This window comes from Cydia splendana, chromosome 3 (assembly GCF_910591565.1).
Source record: "Cydia splendana chromosome 3, ilCydSple1.2, whole genome shotgun sequence".
In the NCBI taxonomy this organism is placed as follows: domain Eukaryota; kingdom Metazoa; phylum Arthropoda; class Insecta; order Lepidoptera; family Tortricidae; genus Cydia; species Cydia splendana.
This window is the reverse complement of record NC_085962.1, coordinates 17,013,360-17,032,502: the sequence shown is the minus strand read 5'-3', so window position 1 is coordinate 17,032,502 and position 19,143 is coordinate 17,013,360. Positions and strand designations below refer to the sequence as shown.

The following is a 19,143-nucleotide window of genomic DNA, read 5'->3' as shown; positions in this document are numbered from 1 at the left end:
ACTTATTGTTATTTCTTACTTTAATAATTCTATTACGTGAAAATATATCTTTTGGATGGAAATTGATTACATCATTTAACGTAAAACAAAATAATGTAATTGAATATCAATAATAAGTTAACAGACTATTCGACGGAAACATAATGTCATTAATGATAAATTATCCGAGCATTCATCACAGATAACAACCTAATTAATTAAGATTAACTACGCGTTGTCATTAACTGATAAATACGTGATTTCACTGTCAAGAAGGATTACTAAGTATATATACAAGGTGTAACAAAAATAGTGGAAATCCGTTTAAGAGCATATTCGGTATCGTGTTCTGATTAGGAAAAGTAAAGGAAAAACATTTTTGATGCGATAAAATTTTGGATTTTGTATGGAGGGTTGGCCGCGTTGACCGGCTGACCAAAAAACAAAAAATTCACGAATCACACATAATCAAAATAAAACAATTAGCGCTTTTACAATTAATTATAATACCGTAACATTTTTTAATACCGTGTTTTCAAAACAAATTTTATTATAATTTTAAGCTATGTCGGCAGTTTAACATCGAATGCATGTATTTATGAAAGCAATGGGTTGTTCCTAATGATTTCTGGTAAAGCATAGTGTGGACACTACCTGCTTAATGTTTAATATATCTTTGAATAATATACAACTATTGGAAATAAGAAGTAATCTAATTACAAAAAATACATTGCTTTTCTAATTTAATAGAAAAAGTCTTTAATCGAGTTCATTTACAAATATAATTATATTATTATTTGTATACATTTTAATCCAGTCCGGAAGTGCAATGTAATCATTACAATATCCTTTTCAAACATATACATAAATTTAATGAAGTCCATTATCATTAGCAAAAATGTAATGTAAGGGAATGTGAAAAGGTACAGTTCCATATGAACGAGCGGTGAGCGGGCCGTGTTTGCAAGGCGGGTCAACTCCAGCGCAACCAACTGTGAACCTTTTGAGTCCAGCCGCCTGCGAGCCACCCTCGCCCTACGTCACCCCCTTACCTCGCTGTAAATACCCACTGCGGACTCACCGTGCCGCCCCAACGCCTCGGCTAATGAAATTTCAATCTCTTTATTTTGTGTTCCCTTATAACTCACCACGTCACATAATGGAAACATTTCAATATGCCATTTTGGTTGTACGAGCCTCGGTGCAGCGAAGTTCGTCTAGTGAAAAACAAAAACCGGCCAAGTGCGAGTCGGACTCCGTACCATTTCGCAAAAAACGGTAAAAAAAATCACGTTAGTTATATGGGAGCCCCACTTAAATATTTATTATATTTTGTCTTTAGTATTTGTTGTTATAGCGACAACAGAAATACATCATCTGTGAAAATTTCAACTGCCTAGCTATCACGGTTCATGAGATACAGCCTGGTGACAGACAGACAGACGGACAGACAGACAGACAGATGGACAGCGGAGTCTTAGTAATAGGGTCCCGTTATTCCCTTTGGGTACGGAACCCTAACAATCTCATTTTTTGACACAAACGACTCAGCAATGGAACCAATGATAGCAATGCCTAATGTGATTTATTTCGATTTTATAATAACATTCCATGGAAATTTTATTGTAGAAAGAATTGACTTTTAATAAGCTTCGTCCAGATCATATTACCCTCTCCTATAATTCTGCTGGTCGAAGCAGAACTGTCAGTATTATCAGGTATTATTGATATGATATGATTTATTTATCTCACAATATACAATGTCACTTAAAATTACACATGGTAAATTTTTAGGAATTTATATTGTGATTGTCAGTTTTTTTTACATTATGAATAATGGAGTACGAAAAATAACACTGACAATCAAAATTTCATTCAAAATTATTAATTTACAATCGTATGTCAGCAGTTTCACAATAAATAAATTAAAAAAATATATTTAATATATAAATTCACCAGGAATGGGTCGTTATTAAGCTATAAGTAAAATATGTTAACAAAATTGAGCACTTATGTCACAGAAATTAAGGTCACCATGAAAGGGTCGTCTTATACTAAAAAAAAAATTGACGGAGTTGTGTCGCTTTTCCTCTATCTTAATGTTTCTTTCTACGTCTGTTGAATTCCTACCCAAAATAATTGGCAAAACATTTTTTTTCATAGTCCAATTAGTATTTCTTGTGTTTACAATTTATTATTGAAGAGTATACTTAACAGGTTTTCACTTACAGGTTTTTATTTTTCTACTCCAGTAACTTACTACTCATGAAGTCAAATTTTTACTATTAACCGGTCTTTCATAAGTACCTATGCCAAATTAAAACAATGCTTAGTTAGGTAAGAATACCTACATATAATACTTACCTTTACTCACATCAAAAAAACAAAAAGTAACCGATAGGTATATAATACGTACCGATATTGTGTAAGTCAGATACCAGAACATGAAAACATGATAAAATCTGGAAACTACCATCACAATTTCGTTTCCGGAAAACGTGGAATTTCCACGGTGGAATACCGTAATAGGATTATATAGTGAAATACTGGTAGTGTCGATCGAGAGAAACAAGCGACTAATGAAGTTATTAATCCGATTTTGCACGGCTTTCGACGTCCGCGCTCATGCACTTTTTAGTCGCTCCGCGCACATATGAAATTGTATGCAATTTGGATTTCGACACACGGAACCATATATAGAAACTTTGGTATGAAAATTTGCCATTATTTGCCATTTGGCATTTAGTCCGCCATTTGTACATTATTGTATAGATATATTTTGTGCAGTAAAGTTTAAATTACTTAATTAATAAAATTCACTTTTTTATTTCAACATGTTGCTCGGTTTCATACTTCAATTCTGGTAAATGTGCAAAAATGAAATAAAACAATTATTTGATAATATTTTCATATTCCTATTATTTAACACTTGTTGTAAACTTTACGCAACCCACGCATTTTCTAACAGAAGATAATTATATCAATGAAAAAATACGAGTACACGTTATGAATTATTGTGAATTTATGTAATACATATGATGAAATTTGTATATTTTACATTATTACCTTACTTACACTTGATACGTTATGAGTTGAGTATTTACCTATATATTTAGTTTTAATGACATGGTCAAGTCAAGACTTGGTATATAAAATAATATTTAACTAAATATAGTTAAATATTATTTTAAACTTACCTGTTTTTGATTAGTGTTTAGAATGACTTTATAAAAAAATGGAATCTTGAGCGTTGCAAGGGCTTCAAAGCACGAGGGTTAAACTAATTTTGCCCCTGATTGAAACACAAAAATGTTCACCACACCAACCTGAAGAAAATACTAACTGTACTTAAGATATCAAACAAAATCAAACCAAATCAAATCCGACGTCATTAAATATTTATCATTCAAAATCATCATTTAAAAGTCAATTCTACCAACTAACATACGGAAACAACAAAATTTGCATCACTTTGCCCCATATGTGGATAAAATGCAACTTTCTCATTAGTTTTTGACCAATCAAGAGAGTTACCAGCTGATGAGATGAAAAATAAGTAATCTTCTTCATTACTAATGTGTTACAGGAATCTATTGAGAAAACCCCAAAACTCATAATTCCGGGAAGGAATGACGACTCCGGCTCCAATACGCCAATTGGTAAGTTGTCCACGTACGTCACGTATTTCACACAGAGCCACTTCGGTATATTTAGGTAAATATATATCTTGCCTGTTTCTTTCCCGTTTGTCTTTTTAATGTGCTTTTATTTTCTCCACTAACCACTTATACCTTGACAAGATTCTATTTGGCCCTGAGATAGTATCGCTACAAATAACTAACATATGCCAAAATGTGCATACCTATGTCATGTATAGTCAAATAAAATGCCAGGACCTGTCATGGCAACGACCAATTGCATAATTTTGTTTATTGGAATACTACGCAATTTTATTCATCCTTTGTTTGAATACAATAAAATACTGAAAATATTGACAATATTTTATTGTATTCTAAATTATTTTTCCTGCATAATGCCGCCCAAGATGTAGCCAATCAAAACTTTTAGTAACCAATCACAACTTTTTTAATAGCGGGAAATCGTGTATTGGATAATATTAATATTCAAAGCTGCGGGCGGGGTATATTTATGAAGAAGGGATAATCATATCGCACATATCGATATGGAACTAGTATCAGCTAGTATGTAATCTATATAATAATTTGGTACTATGTATGTAAGATGTAAGTATGTATCGACTGATGATGATGATAAAAGTCAAGACTTATCTACCGAGGTAAGTAAATATTTACCAGGAAACCTCTTAATTTGTTTTGACGAGGTTACTTTAGAGATGTAAAGTACAGTTGGCAATAATAATATGCCTAAAAAAATTTTTTTTATCGGAAACTTTTTTTCAGGCGATCGACACAGTCCACTTCCGTATAACGGCACTTACAAAAGCAATGGCGACGTCAAGTCACTAAGTAGGTAACATTAGACTTAATAATAAAATTATTCCATCTGACCATTACATCAACCACCAATTGTCTACTCATTTGTTTATCTGAATTTAATTTGTACATAATATAGTTATTTATCGATTTAGAATAGGTAGGGTAATTCGCCAGTAACTGGCCACCCTAAACTAAAAATGAATTCTATTCACCTATAAACAAAATTCATTTTAGTATAAGGTGGCTAGTTATTGATGCTGACCAGTTATTGAATCCTTATACTAAAATAAATTCTGTTTATAGGTGAATAGAATTCATTTTTAGTTTAGGGTGGCCAGTTATTGGCCAGTGGCCAGGTACTGGCGAATTACCCTAAGTAATATATTTCTTTATTTACTATAATAAACAATAACGTAAATAACCTTAATTTTAATCATTGATGAAAAAAGCACAACTAAAACTAAATGATCTATCGTCAGCAGAATTTTATTCGTATGATAAATAATATTGATAATTGACCATAAAGTTAAGAAATTTATCTTATGCCTCAAATAAGTCTTGCAAACCAATGTGTCAGTACCTAGGTTAAGACGGCAAACTTGAAAAATCTTGGCGTGAAGATTAGATCTCCCCAATTATTAACTTTGCACCTTTTTCTACTGACTAAGAGCCGCGTGGGCGTTCCAGGGCTAGCCAACTAACTCGGAATTAACCGTTCCTATAGGGTTAAACTGTACTGTATAAACGGTTAACTCCAAGTTTGTTGGCTAACCCTGGAACGCGCAAGTGGCCCTTATTGGTTTATCAAACTATAACTAACAATAAGTAGGTACATCACTACAAACTACAAGCATATATTTCAGATAGCTACCGGCTATACGCGCCCGCAAACGACATGCGTGGCGGCGCGACGCCGCGCAAGCGCTCCGTGGTCACCATGGATGCGCAGTCCATACGCTCCGTGGAGACGCACGCGCCGGCGCCTACCAGGCCCGAAGATAACAGGCGGCTTACAAAGTCAGTCGGATATAATCTTAGATATCTAGATATATTACTTAGATAAGTATATGTAACATTTAGATACTCATTAATTTCTAACCGATCTTGATAAAAAAATTAAATAAATAAATAAATAAATATTATAGGACATTTTTACACAAATTGACTAAGCCCCACGGTAAGCTCAAGAAGGCTTGTGTTGTGGGTACTCAGACAACGATATATATAATATATAAATACTTAAATACATAGAAAACAACCATGACTCAGGAACAAATATCTGTATCATCATACAAATAAATGCCCTTACCAGGATTCGAACCCGGGACCATCAGCTTCATAGGCAGGGTCACTACCCACTAGGCCAGACCGGTCGTTAATTAGTTGAATGTACTAAGCTATGATATTAAGCTTATAGTGGAGTAAACGAAGCAAGATGTTGTATGGAGACCCATGCATTAATTCCTCAGTCGATGAAATTTTGCTTGGTTATTGTATAGTATGAGCCGAAACTAACATATGAAATATCCAAAAAAAAAAACACTCCTAAGTTAGGTTTTTATACGTAAAAATACAAATCTGTTTATATGTATATTGAACCGAGTAATTCCTCCGTCCAAAATTATTTTACCAAATAAGTTATTTGTATCAGTATGTGATACTAGAAAAAAATCTAAAACTTTTGTCAAACATGAGAATATTTTTTTTATGATAATTCCTTTTTTGACGCTCATTTTCATCGGAAAATTGCTCTGCCATTTTTTCCTTCTTATATGATCTTAGAATATAATTTGGCGTAGTGGGTAAGAAAATCCAAAAAAAATGCATACCCAAGTTTATGTATTTTAGAACTATTAAAAACTGAGAGTGGAAAATTTCTCAGCCTGATTTATTTTTAAATATATACTAAGTAGTCACGTATATACTTAAATCCAAAATATCCATAAGAAATATCATCCCTTGTACACCCCGCTCCCTATATACTGCTCCCGATATGTTTAGTTTTTAATACGCTCGTTTTTTTTTTGGATGTTTTTATAGTTGAATGGAAAGAAAACTGTGAACTTAATTCAATAAATAAAATGGATAGAGAAATTTTCCACAGCGAGTAAAAAGGCAATTTCTGGAAAAAAGTATAGTTACATGGTAACTTTTTTAGATTTTCAATTTGTAGGTATAAATCGGCAATAAAATGGCATTCCAGTGAAAAAATTAGACTGAGCAATTTTCCGGTCCAAGACACGCCAAAAAATTATATTTTGTTAATATTGGTATTTCTACGGGGATTTTTTTTTTGATATTTCATATATTGTTGCAATACGTTACATGAATATGTCCGGAGAAGAAAGTTTAAACGGAGCATTTTTCCGTAAAAAGATATTAACGATTTAAGACTTTAGGTATTTACTTAAATCCTATTATTATTATTCTTTGGAAATTTATACAATACTTTTTATTTATTGATACTTTATCATACTGTAAAGTTTTTTCTGGCTGAGGAATTACTGCGGGGTCCACTACCTTTATTTACTACACTATTAGAAACAAATTAAAATTGGAATAATTCACTGTCTTGGTTGGGACTTGAACCTACGACCACTGGATCGCTAGCCCAATGCCCTGCCATCTGAGCTACCAAGACCTTACCCAATAAACAACACAACATATTGGGTGGGTTCAAGTCACACCCAAGACATTGAATATTTCCACTTACTTATAATGTATTTTTTAAACGTGTCTAAATTATTGTTTTCTTTTTCAGGGAATATATGAATATCATTTTAAGCTCAATTTACGCCATATTATTAGTGACTTTTGGGTTGATTGTGTACGTAGCAGAGCCATTCGTCGATTTTGTAGATAATCTGTCCACGGTAAGTTCACTCGTTACCTAGGTATAAAATTATTCTTCAATTATAATACAATCTTTTATTACAATAACAAATAACAATACAATAACGAGGTGACCTATATACTGGTAGAACATAGTAGGTACTTGACTTACTAATCCTCAATTTACTAATATACATAAGTAATATATATGCTATTATGTAGGTATTCATATTTAAGAAACCAAATGGGACCTGTTAAATGATAGTTGTATAAGAATAAGTTTCTGAGAATAAGTTATATCTGCGAATTCCACTCCACCTCGTTAAACTGCTAAGTACAGTCGCCATCAGATATATCGGGGCGGACAAGGCGCTCACAAATATCTGAACAAGCCTCTATTGTCGAGGCGTTAGAGTGCGTGTTCAGATAGTTTTGAGCACCTCGGACGCTCCGATATATCTGATGGCGACTGTACTATACAGTTCTGTAATACTTGTCTATTCTGTTGTTTACCTACTTTATTCACACACATTGGAATAAGAAAAAAAAATTATATTCATCCTAAACGGGTGACGATTGGTTGAAACGAGGACGATGCCGTAGGAGGAGGGCCTAAGTTTATTTTTAAATAAATTAAACTATTATTACAGTACATATGGTCCTATTTTCCCGCACTAGTGCGGAAAATAGCACTTTTCGTGCGTCACAAATTTAAAGGGCCATATGTACTGTAAAACGTTGTACAATACACGTGCGAATAGGTAATTCGCAACTCGTGTCGATTTAAAACACTCCCTTCGGTCGTGTTTTAATTTGTCGCCACTCATTTCGAATTTCCTCTTTTCCGCACTTGTATCGTAAATAACTATTTCAAAACATACATAATATATAATGTGTAATTTGTTTTTTTTAGTATTATACACTGACGCTGACCTGCATAGGATTCATTTACCACTTATATTTGTTCATCGATATAGGCCGATACAAGAAAATTGCCTTGCAAAATCAAAGAACTAAAGGCCTTCATGAGCAAAAGATTGTGGAGTATTTTAGGAAACAAGAGGTAAGTGACATAATTTAATTGTTCTACTTCGCTATTATTAGTTTCCCTCGTTTATTAGAACATACGCATTAGCTGGTTTGTTAATGCACGACACCTTTCATTTTGAGACTATGCGCTGTAACTTGGCACAGTTGATTCTTAGCTGGTCTTGAGCAGATACAGACCGGGAGCCGTCGAGAGTGGAGTGGAGAGTGTGGGCTACCGTTTACGAGTTATTTACGAAAAACTAAAAAAAATAAACGATTGTAGAACAAATTATAAGTAACCTTCCCACCTTCATATGAGATCACTCTGACCCACGCTTAATATTGTTTTTTATCTCCCATTTATCAACAGATTTGTATAATAAACCATATATATTTTTAAACGTAATAAGATAACTGTAGCTTTACGACTTAATTTTTTAATTTCAGATTCCTGTAACGCTTTTAAAAAAAAATGGTAATTATAAAAAATTCAAAAATACGTTTTTTAGTCTTTTCTACTTTATGCTTTTTTTTTGTTAGAAAGTGCATTGTTTTTGTTCTCAAAATAGATTCCTCATCCTTAATTTATCCGAAAATTATATATCACATGCCCTAATAGGTATAGTTTTAGAGAAATGTTGCTCCAAGTGAAGCGCGGCAGCGTCGAACTTCCCCCCCTCCCCCCACTAAATGAGAGGTGGCTCTCGATGTCTCCCGGTCTGTATCTGCTCAAGACCAGCTAAGAACCAACTGTGCCAAGTTTCAGCGCATAGTCTCAAAGTGCAAGGTCCCTACAACGGTGTGCACTAACAAACCAGCTACATATAAAGAAAGGACTCTTAGATAGCACGAGTAATTTCGCCCATGATGCCGGCGGTTAATGACACTGTGCAAGCGGGACAGCGATATAATTATGCGCGTGCGACAGATATAGGAACAGGCGGGTCAATAAACGACATTATTCGTGCTACGCGTCCTTTAATTATTATAATAAATGCTATATTGTCTCGAAAATATAGCTATATAGCCACTCCACTTCCACATTAAATGTTGTTTTAATATTACCTACGTATTTACTTAGGTGTGCAATAGTACCTAAGTAGGTAGAGTTAGACCAAAGAGAATTTAGAATAGAGGCGTATTGTCAAAGTAAATTTTGTAGTTACAATAAATTTACTGCCATCTTACGACAAAGAATTAAAACTTTTAGAACGCCATTTGACTTTGATCCTTGTTCTTTCACTGATATGTGTTAAATTTGTTAAATAGCAAAAGGTGTCGCCATCTACACGAGTATAGGCCAAGGTATGGCGCCATCTTTTTAAGCGATGGCGCCATACCTTTGGCCTTAATAAATTATCTTTGGTTAGACCAATAAAATTCTGCAACTATTTTGATAGCATACGCAGTGCAAGTGTTATTTCATACGTCATAATTTCACAGAAGTTTGACGTTTAAAATAAACTTGCACTGCGTGTGCTATCAAAATCGTTGCAGACTTGTCTTGGTCTAACTCTATAAATGAAATTTATTTTCAGGAAGATTTTGGCGCAAGTACGCCGGGCTCGCCCGGCTCCGAAGCATTCAAACCGCCACCACTACTCATTCCCTTAAAACATGCTTACTGCTTCAGTCAAGGCCGACATTCCGGCAGTTTCTATCTTAAACTTGGCGCTGCTGGTAAGTAGAACAACTTAAAACAACTTACTTTCAATAAATTTATAAAATACGAGTAAGGATCCAGAATTTTTTAAATAACTGAAGATGTCAAAATAAGTATGACTGAAGATGAAGGCGTAATCTAATACCTTTAAACGAGCAATTCTTGTTTATTTATTTATATGTTTATTTATATATAATTATGTTTCGGGGATCTCGGAAACGGCTCTAACGATCTGGATGAAATTTCGGTTTTCGGGGGCGATAAATCGATCTAGCTGTCTTATCTCTGGGAAAACGCGCATTTTTGAGTTTTTACGAGTATATCTTTTCCGAGCAAGTCGGTCTCCCAGATATTTTATATAATATAGCTTGTGCCAAGTAGAGTTGCATGTAACCTATACAAACTTAAGGTTCATACAAGGTGTGCATCAACTATCCGAAAGGCTTTAATTACTGTATTCCTGACGGTATTAAGACAATTTTATACGTATCAACAATTGGGGATATCTAATTTGTATTTAATTCATCGACCACAAACAGAACTAAAACCAATTTAGGTATACGCCGTAACATGTCTTCTAAATCATCACTCATCAGTCATCAACTTACACACTGCATTTTCCTTAGGTATGTGCCGTATGTGTGTTTCAGTGGCGAAGCGTCCATAGGCATCGGCTTGTCTGATATTCAGGCTCTTGGGCCATTATTTCTAAACTTATGAAGAAAAGGAAGGGCAACTTAGCTACGGCTTGCCTACGAACAATCTAGACGCGCCGCCACTGGTGTGTTTGCAATTCGAGAGTTGGTGGGATGGGAAGGTTATGCACCGATGTGGCCTTTCCCTTTCCTAAGTAAGTGATAACATAATTTTAAATGTACAGGTTTCGCTATGGGCCACTTAGTCCACTCTGTGCTGCTGATCGTCAACCAGGTGGCTTACATAATCGACGACAACGTTAACAACGACCAGTGCGTCAACTACTCGCAGATCGCGCTGGACATCTTCAGCCCCATCTACTGTTTCCACCAGCTTTTCTTTGTGTTTAAGTACTCAAACGTCATAATTTTAAGAAATAAGGTAATTATTTATACCTTCAGGCGTCCGCTAGCTGGCGTGGGTACACGAAGCGGGGACACCCACGCGAGTGCCATTTCAATTTAACCCTTCGCACGCGCAGGGCCAGTTACCGTTGTTCATACTATTTTTCGTTAACCCGCTCACCCGCTTCATGCAACCGCGCCAGCTAGTGGACGCCCTTATGTGTTTGAAAATATATAAATAGGATAAATCTCATACAATGATAGATTATCATTTGATTCACGTCAGATGTAGCATAGACGGATATAAGAAGAAGACCTCCGTTCAATAGTTGGCGCTGTATATAAAAGGAACGCGATTTAGAGTAGACTTTGCCAGTCTTCTTGTTTTAGTAGAAACCCAATATCTATGTGCTTCTGCACATAGATATTGGGCACCGGTTGGGCACCCGACATGGTATGATTTAACTATAACTATAAGCAATACAAACGAAAACTTCACGATCAGTTTAATTGATCCCCGAGTTTCCTGACAGACTTTGTAATCTTCCAAGCACTTTCGCCTCGTAATCCAACCATGCAGAATCTAGGCTTTCACGATACATGTACGATGTAATTTAAATCTCTAAATAACAATGGACTATGAATATGCTATGAATATACATATATGACGTTCATAAACTGGCCATGCAATTTTGCAGCTGGGTGTACCTACCTATAAAATATATAATCAATATTACAATACATAATATATTTGTTTTTTCAACATTGCAAAGCATATTTTATTAAGATTTAAAGTCACATGAGGCTACCGCTAAGTTCAGAATGGATATTTAAAGTTTGTTAAGTACTAAGCGATACCCCGGCGCGCCGCGGAGTAAAATTAGTTCAGTTTCGTTACTCACACAAGACTAACATACTCGTACTCGTCTTTGCTTAGATTATCGGCCTATAAATGTACTATGTTTTGTGATGTTTGTTGTTTGACAGGGTTTGGCAAGCTACGCCTTCATGCACATAATTGGAAGCAGCCTTTGCTTCTGGATCGGCACAATCGTCCGGGAGACATTAGTTGCACTCACTATCTACGCCTACTCACAGTATGGACCTGGAGGGCCGTATGAAAACGCCACTGATTATTCCCTAGGTTAGATTTATTGCACTCTTCCATATCTTTATTAAATATTAGCTGCAAAGATTGTCAAACTTTTAAATATTATTAGGTACCTACCCCAAAAACGTACCTATAGTTATTTCCCCAACATGGCAAAGTTATGAAAAATGGCTTAGATTGAACCAGAGTCTAAAATAGTTATTAACATGAGTATGTTTGTGATACACAGTACTCGTAGTATCGAAATTACTGAGCCGTTTTTCATTTGCTTGTTCTGAGATACGCTACATATTTAACAACTTTCCACAAAGAGGTAGGTTACATGTTAAACTTGTTTTACACCCATATACATGCTATAGTGTATATAATAATTAAGAAGTATTTAACAGACAAAGTGTGAAAAAAACTATATTCTGTCGTGGGCGAATTGAAAGTAAATCGAAAATTTTCATTTAATATTTATTTCTTTTATTAACCTTTTATGCCGTGAATCCGTAGGTATTGATTTCTAATTTAAAATAAGTAGAGTTCACCTACTGCACAGATCTAAATTCTGGCTTTAGCGAGAGATTAGTGAAGGAAATCATAAAGTGAATTATAGATTAGAGTGTACTTAATGCAACATTTTCAGCTTCGAGCCAGCAAAGCAGATTTTTTGACGTGAGCGTCCTGTACAACAAAGAGTGCTTAGGATCCACTGCAGTCATGGGAGTGATTGAGAGCTTCTCGCCGTACCTTTACCCGTTCACTGTTGAGTTCAATATCCTAATAGGTACGTAAAATAAGCTTCTTCCAAAAAAAACATTTTTAAAACATGCATGATTGTTGCCAACTGTAATTGGAACCAGATTACCTATTGTATCTACTGTTATTTTGTTTATATTATTTATTATACAGGGTGATCAATCCAAATGGGTCAGTATGGAGAAGTCAGAAACTATGAGAGATAGCGAAATCTGTTCTTAGGAACCATGGCTTCGATTTTAGATTTAATAATAATGGCATTCAAATTTTTTTTTAAATCTATCATACATAACCGGGATTCGAACCTGGTCAATTTTCTTGTTGTTTGTTTGTATGGCAACTTTTAAACGATGCGTGATAGGTGGGGGGTGCTCGACCAAATATCATAGAGAGCCCCGAGACAAAACAAACTACATTAAAAAAAATTCAAAATGGCTGACTTTTTTTTTAATTTTTTCAAGTTGGTCCGAGCGCGGGGTGGGCGTTGGGCGGAGTCGGGGTGGAGGCTTCAGGCCTTCGGCCCTCCGCTGGGGTCGGCCTTCGGCCTCCCGGCCTGAAGCTCGCCCTTCGGGCTCACTTAACCTACTTGGAAATTTGACTTTACCCGTTTCCGCCGCCATTTTGGATTTTTTCAAAAATTTTTTTTGACGTGGTAATCTTGGGCCCCCAGGCTCGCCGCATGCCAAATCTCAGCGCGCTCGGACCAACTTGAAAAAATAAAAAAAAAGACAGCCATTTTGATTTTTTTAAATGTAGTTAGTTTTGTCTCGGGGCCCTCTGTGATATTTGGTCTAGCACCCCCCACCTATCACGCATCGTTTAAAAGTTGCCATACAAACAAACAACAAGAATATTGACCAGGTTCGAATACCGGTTATGTATGATAGATTAAAAAAAAATTGAATGCCATTATTATTAAATCTAAAAATCGACGCCATGGTTCCTAAGAACAGATTTCGCTATCTCTTATAACTTCTGACTTCTCCATACTGACCCATTTGGATTGATCACCCTGTATATCTAAGTATATAAGTATAAACGATGCGGCTATTAAAAGTAGATTTAAATCTATTTGCAAGGTTTTATTAGTAAAGTTAATATACCTAAGTATATCAAAATTTCAACATTGGAGTCAGTTTCGATTAAAAGCTGAGTCCCTGCAAAAATAAACAAGTTTTTCTGTACTGAATAGACGATAACAATTTAATAATACGGGTTATGAAATTCATACACTTGAAGCTTTTGTCGCCATTGTCATTAAACGTCTTCTTCCATATATCTTCTATATACCATAGTATTTTCACGGAAACGTTGCCATTTCAGTCAGTCTCAGCACAAAAAGTACTGAGGCTGACTAGAGTAGCATGACAAATACGACCGTTTCCGAGAAAATACTAGGTAACCAAGTCAAACACCGTGTGTGCCGTCAAACGCCGTCAAACGATTTGCTTTCACAATTTTCCAGTTGCCATATACTACATAATTTGGAGTAGTATCGGTAAATGCGACAACGAGGACCACGGAGACGGCACTTCTAGCTTGGGCGACCACAACACCATTTGCCAGTAAGTGTATCGCCACCTACAGGACCTGTCAAATTCGAGTCACTAATTTGTCTTAAACTTTTCACACTGTTTACACATCTTACTGGATTTCATTATGGATGTTTAATAGCCTGACAAGATTCTTTTGGCCTTCACCATGTTGCGCATTTTCAGTGGTACAATTTATTTTACTGGCAAGAAGTAGGTACTCTTTGACAGCAGATGTTGAAAGTCATTGGCACGTATTAGTTTTTGTATTCTAACTGCTAATTTTAAGGCCTTAAGTAAAGGTAAGGACAACACTCTCTGTGTATAAAAAAGTATGTGTAAATAACCTTAAAAAGTTGTCGTCACAATTGCTGCGCACTTAACTCCGTCAATAACGGCTAAGTTCATAGCTGCTCCAGCGCAACTCTGGATTATTTATAGCTTTTGCAACTGTTCTCCCATATAAGAGTTTTCTCCTTACCTCTACCCTCCATAGCCTTAACCTATAGCCGCTCAGACATCAAAACTTGCCAATACAAATGCAATTTTGATTTGTCAAAATAAAGATTAAAATTAGAATGGAACGGGAGACCCTTTTATAGGCCTCAGGGCGGCTAAAGGCTGAGTTACGTTTCACTTCTTTAGCTATTTCTTTTCTGCAGAATCCCGACAGCAAACGAAGACAATGACTTCACAAGCAACATTGTGATCCACGCAGACTGCCACGCGTCCAACCGCGGCATGTTTATGGGGATGGTGCTGATGGTCTTTGTCGTGGGCATGCTCATCGTTGGCTTCGTCTTCAGCAGCGGCGGCGAGTTAGTTTCTTTTTAATTTAGAATCTGTTGAAAATTCTGCCTTCTCGTGGCCTAACTTTATGACAACAAACTTGATGACACTTTGCAACAATAGGGAACACTTGAGCTGTACATAGTTCAAGCACTCCATATTCAATTTATCTTAAATAGTAATCGTGCGCAGATTTCTTCTCATCGAGTGGCGAAACGACGACCTCGGCGCCTCTTTTAGTTAGGCCTATTTAAATGGCTTGCCCCAGTCTAGACATTAAAAACAAATTGTGTCAAATTTTATTACATATCGGCACTACTTTGAAAAAATCTCGTATCTCACACTACTACTCAAAGTTGATGGCAGTAACTTTGTATGCATCCCATACATAGATACCACATTTTTCTTTTGATTAATAGCTCAAGATACGAGTTTTTTTTTTTTTCAAAGTAGTGCCTTTTGTTTACTAAAACGGAGCTTAATTGCGAATAAAAAGATTTAATTCCGTACTGGTCGATGTCAACTGAGACTAGTTAAGAATTGTCTTTCAAAGATCCAAAGAATTTATTTGCATAGAACACAGTTATGAGAAGGTGTTACAAAATAAAAGATTTCCGTGCATTCAGTCTGCATGCAGGCGTGCAAATATTGTAAAAACAGGCAATATTTACAAAAACTTTCTCCGACACGACACGACAAGTCATAAGTTAAATAATATTAACATCTAAACACTGTGAAAGCTTAAGTATACCTTTTGTTATTTATTATATATGTAAGTAGGTACAGTCTGCTGTAGAAACACTTGACCCCCCCCCCCCCCCCCCCTGCAAACAAGTTTCTATGCAGGAGGGAGAGGAGGGATTAGTTGTTTTTGCAGCTGACTGTACATATCTTACGTTTTATATTTCAGGGGACTATTGGAGATCGGATACTTGCTAAACGACTCCACCAAACTGGGGCTTCACGCGGCGATGTTCGTCGCGGCCATATTTGCTACCTTCCAGACGAGGAAGTTGGACATCAACGAACACCCCATTTCCCTTCTAGACGACATTTTACTCTTCATCTGCATACCCGCCTTCTTTTTGGAGACAGTACTGTCTCTGGTGGCTACGATCTCTATACTCAACGTTGTGAAAACTGTCGATTTGATACTTATGGTAAGCTTCTATTTAACATGCAAAATAATCATTATTAATTTATTTTATACCTATATTAACTTGTCCTCCAAATATATTTGGTACTAATTAAATTCGGTAGAATAAAAGCATTACCAAGTTGAATTTCATCAGAATTATCTCGAATTACCTAACTAAAACGCAAAGAAGCATTTTTAAGGTAAAATATTATATATTTTTTATTTATTTACAATTATTCGAGTAAAAAATAAAGTTTAAAAACATATTTTGAAATAAAAACAAGTGTAAGTAACTAAATATGCCTCCTGTGAGGATTGAACTCACGACCCCTGGTTTACGAGACCAGTGCTCTACCACTGAGCTAAAGAGGCGATGAGGTCGGTTTGCGAAATTGAATCAGACGATCGGCGCCGACGGCCATAGCAGTAAAAACAATAAATACATACACGTAGGTACACACACATACATGGACGCCTGTCTAATATTATTATTAATTAAGCTATTTTTTTTTCTACTAATACAACACAATATCTTCAAGATAACACGAGGAGTAAAGACGGCAGTATAGTTATCAACAAACTTCACATAATTAATTAATTATTTATTGCTTCTATATGAAAATGGTGAATTTTGCCACGGGCTATTAGTTAATAAGCATTTAATCTCACTTAATATGACGCAAAAACCATTAAATCAATGATTTCAATTAATTGACTGAATGGTGGCAGAGTCAGACCAAGACAAGTCTGCAACGATTTTGATATCACATGCAGTACAAGTGTTATTTTAAACGAAACTTCAATGAGTGAATGTGATTTTGCCATAGTAAATCTGATGATAGCACAATAATCGCAAAGCCGTTTTTCACAGATATTGTTTTATTATACTTATATTCTAAATAGGAATTTATTTTTTAAAGATGATCCAAGTGGTGTTGCAAACGGCGCTGCTAGTAGACGGTCTGCGGCGTTGCAGCAACAGCCGCAAACTCCGGCGCAGCAAGCCGGGCCGCGAGCTGCTCATGTTCCTCATCATCGCCAACGTGGGCATGTGGCTCCTCAACACCTTCTCCTACAAGAGCCCGGAGAGCCTCGACGAGCGGTACGCGTACTACGGGAAGGTCACTTGGACCATACTCGGCCACATCAGTCTGCCGCTCATCATGTTCTACCGGTTCCACTCAAGTGTTTGCTTCGTCGACATGTGGGACTCCGCCTACAAACCTGGCTCAGAACATTAGAACAAATACCTACGTCTTTTTCATCTTTCTCGGTTATGATATGAATAAAAAGTGAGTGTGAGAGTATTATCATAAACGTAAATTGATATTTCGTGTTAATTAACGATCGAAAAAGCAGTACATTCTTTGTATAAAATTGTTACATAATTTACATGACTGTAGATCGTAAACATCATCTGCAGGCAGAGGCTTTAATTTTACATTAAAATTAATAATTATTTTAGCAAGGTAGGTTAGTACTATACTAGGTAGTAAGTAGGTACTAGGTACTTAAGGAAGATTTGTTAGTAGAAGATTATACTTCATCAATAACACTAGTGTGTATTATTATTTAGGTACTGCGTCTGTGTGGCAGTAAATCAGTAGAATTATTGTTAAAAAGGGACATTTCGGAAAAGTTACTAAGACCAGCATACTTACTCGGTCACGACAGCCGAGTGTATACAGTCAGCACCGGCTATCATAATAATTATTTTTATGAACACTAGATCCACTCGAAAACATTTCATAAAATGTACGGTGGTCGGTGGTCTTAAGTTAAAAAAAGGTCCCACTTTCTCGGCGGTGGACGACGCGTTTTTAAATTAATATATAAATATGGGATTATAATTATATTGTCATAATTGATACCCCATAAAGTGAGGTCTTTTTATCTAAGGCCCGATTTACACATTATTGTTAAGTGCGAGTTCACACTCGCAGTTAACACTAATTAATGTGTAAATAAATCACAACCAAAGTTTTAGGTAGATTAGCTTAGTTTATTTATTATGTTTATATGTAGTTTTAGCTGTAACATGATTAATAGTTACAAGAATAGGTATGTACTTATTATTAATTATACATACTTACAATAATAATTTTAATAAGTTTTTGTATTTTACTTTTATATTCATATTTATTATAAATCACCTAGCCTAAGAGTAGAAATAAATAAAGAGAATAATAATTTTAATAAATAATACACAATTTATTTATCTTTAATTTATTTACCTGCTAAAATGGAGTCCGAAAAGAACAAGTATAAGATAAGCAGCTACAGGGTGAAATTTTAACCACCGTTCATACTCTGCGTAGTGACTTTATAGGTCATACTGAACAACTTTTATTATGGGTACAATCCCGAAATAGCGAAAAAAAACTGGCTGTCCCATAGGAAATCAGCGGCATCACATGAGCCGGAATGTATGAAACAGTTAAAATTCCATCCTGTGGGTAAACGATGAATTGGTACTTACTTGTTAGATACTCGTAATCAATTAATCCTTAAATTTTCAGCGAAAATCGATCAAGTGGTATATTTTAAATGAAATTTAAAGTATGAACAAATGCTTTAAAAACATACCCACATGGTTTCTAATTGTCACTGTTTCCGTAGCTTATAATACTTATAAATATAAAGTTAATATAAACAACGCGGTCAATGTTCAATATTAGGTCGACCACGCCCCAGTAACCACGCAGTAAATTGATTGAGTAGTTACTCACGATATGCGTTTGAGCATAACCACAAAGCACGTCTCAATACGATGGCGTCTTAGCTGACCAACCCAGAGAGCGAGTTAATTAATGCCTCTACCCTGATGCA

At 35.6% G+C, this 19,143-nt stretch overlaps 1 protein-coding gene and 1 non-coding gene across 2 annotated transcripts in view; one reads left to right on the top strand and one right to left on the bottom strand.

The window, feature by feature from the left end:
* Positions 1-17,579, top strand: part of LOC134789377 (proton channel OtopLc-like) — a 30,481-nt gene extending 12,902 nt beyond the window's left edge. Inside the window, exons 3-15 of the mRNA XM_063760009.1 lie at positions 3,566-3,638; positions 4,401-4,466; positions 5,300-5,453; positions 7,198-7,309; positions 8,182-8,331; positions 9,836-9,977; positions 10,841-11,037; positions 11,988-12,144; positions 12,743-12,883; positions 14,321-14,420; positions 15,050-15,205; positions 16,087-16,336; positions 17,235-17,579. Of these exons, the coding sequence (XP_063616079.1) occupies positions 3,566-3,638; positions 4,401-4,466; positions 5,300-5,453; positions 7,198-7,309; positions 8,182-8,331; positions 9,836-9,977; positions 10,841-11,037; positions 11,988-12,144; positions 12,743-12,883; positions 14,321-14,420; positions 15,050-15,205; positions 16,087-16,336; positions 17,235-17,555 (2,019 nt within the window). The 3' untranslated portion in view covers positions 17,556-17,579. The remainder of the gene's footprint in view (positions 1-3,565; positions 3,639-4,400; positions 4,467-5,299; positions 5,454-7,197; positions 7,310-8,181; positions 8,332-9,835; positions 9,978-10,840; positions 11,038-11,987; positions 12,145-12,742; positions 12,884-14,320; positions 14,421-15,049; positions 15,206-16,086; positions 16,337-17,234) is intronic.
* Trnat-cgu (transfer RNA threonine (anticodon CGU)) lies at positions 16,615-16,686 on the bottom strand. Its single transcript has one exon. It is a non-coding gene; the product is annotated as a tRNA-Thr (tRNA).
* Positions 17,580-19,143: the final 1,564 nt, after the last annotated feature.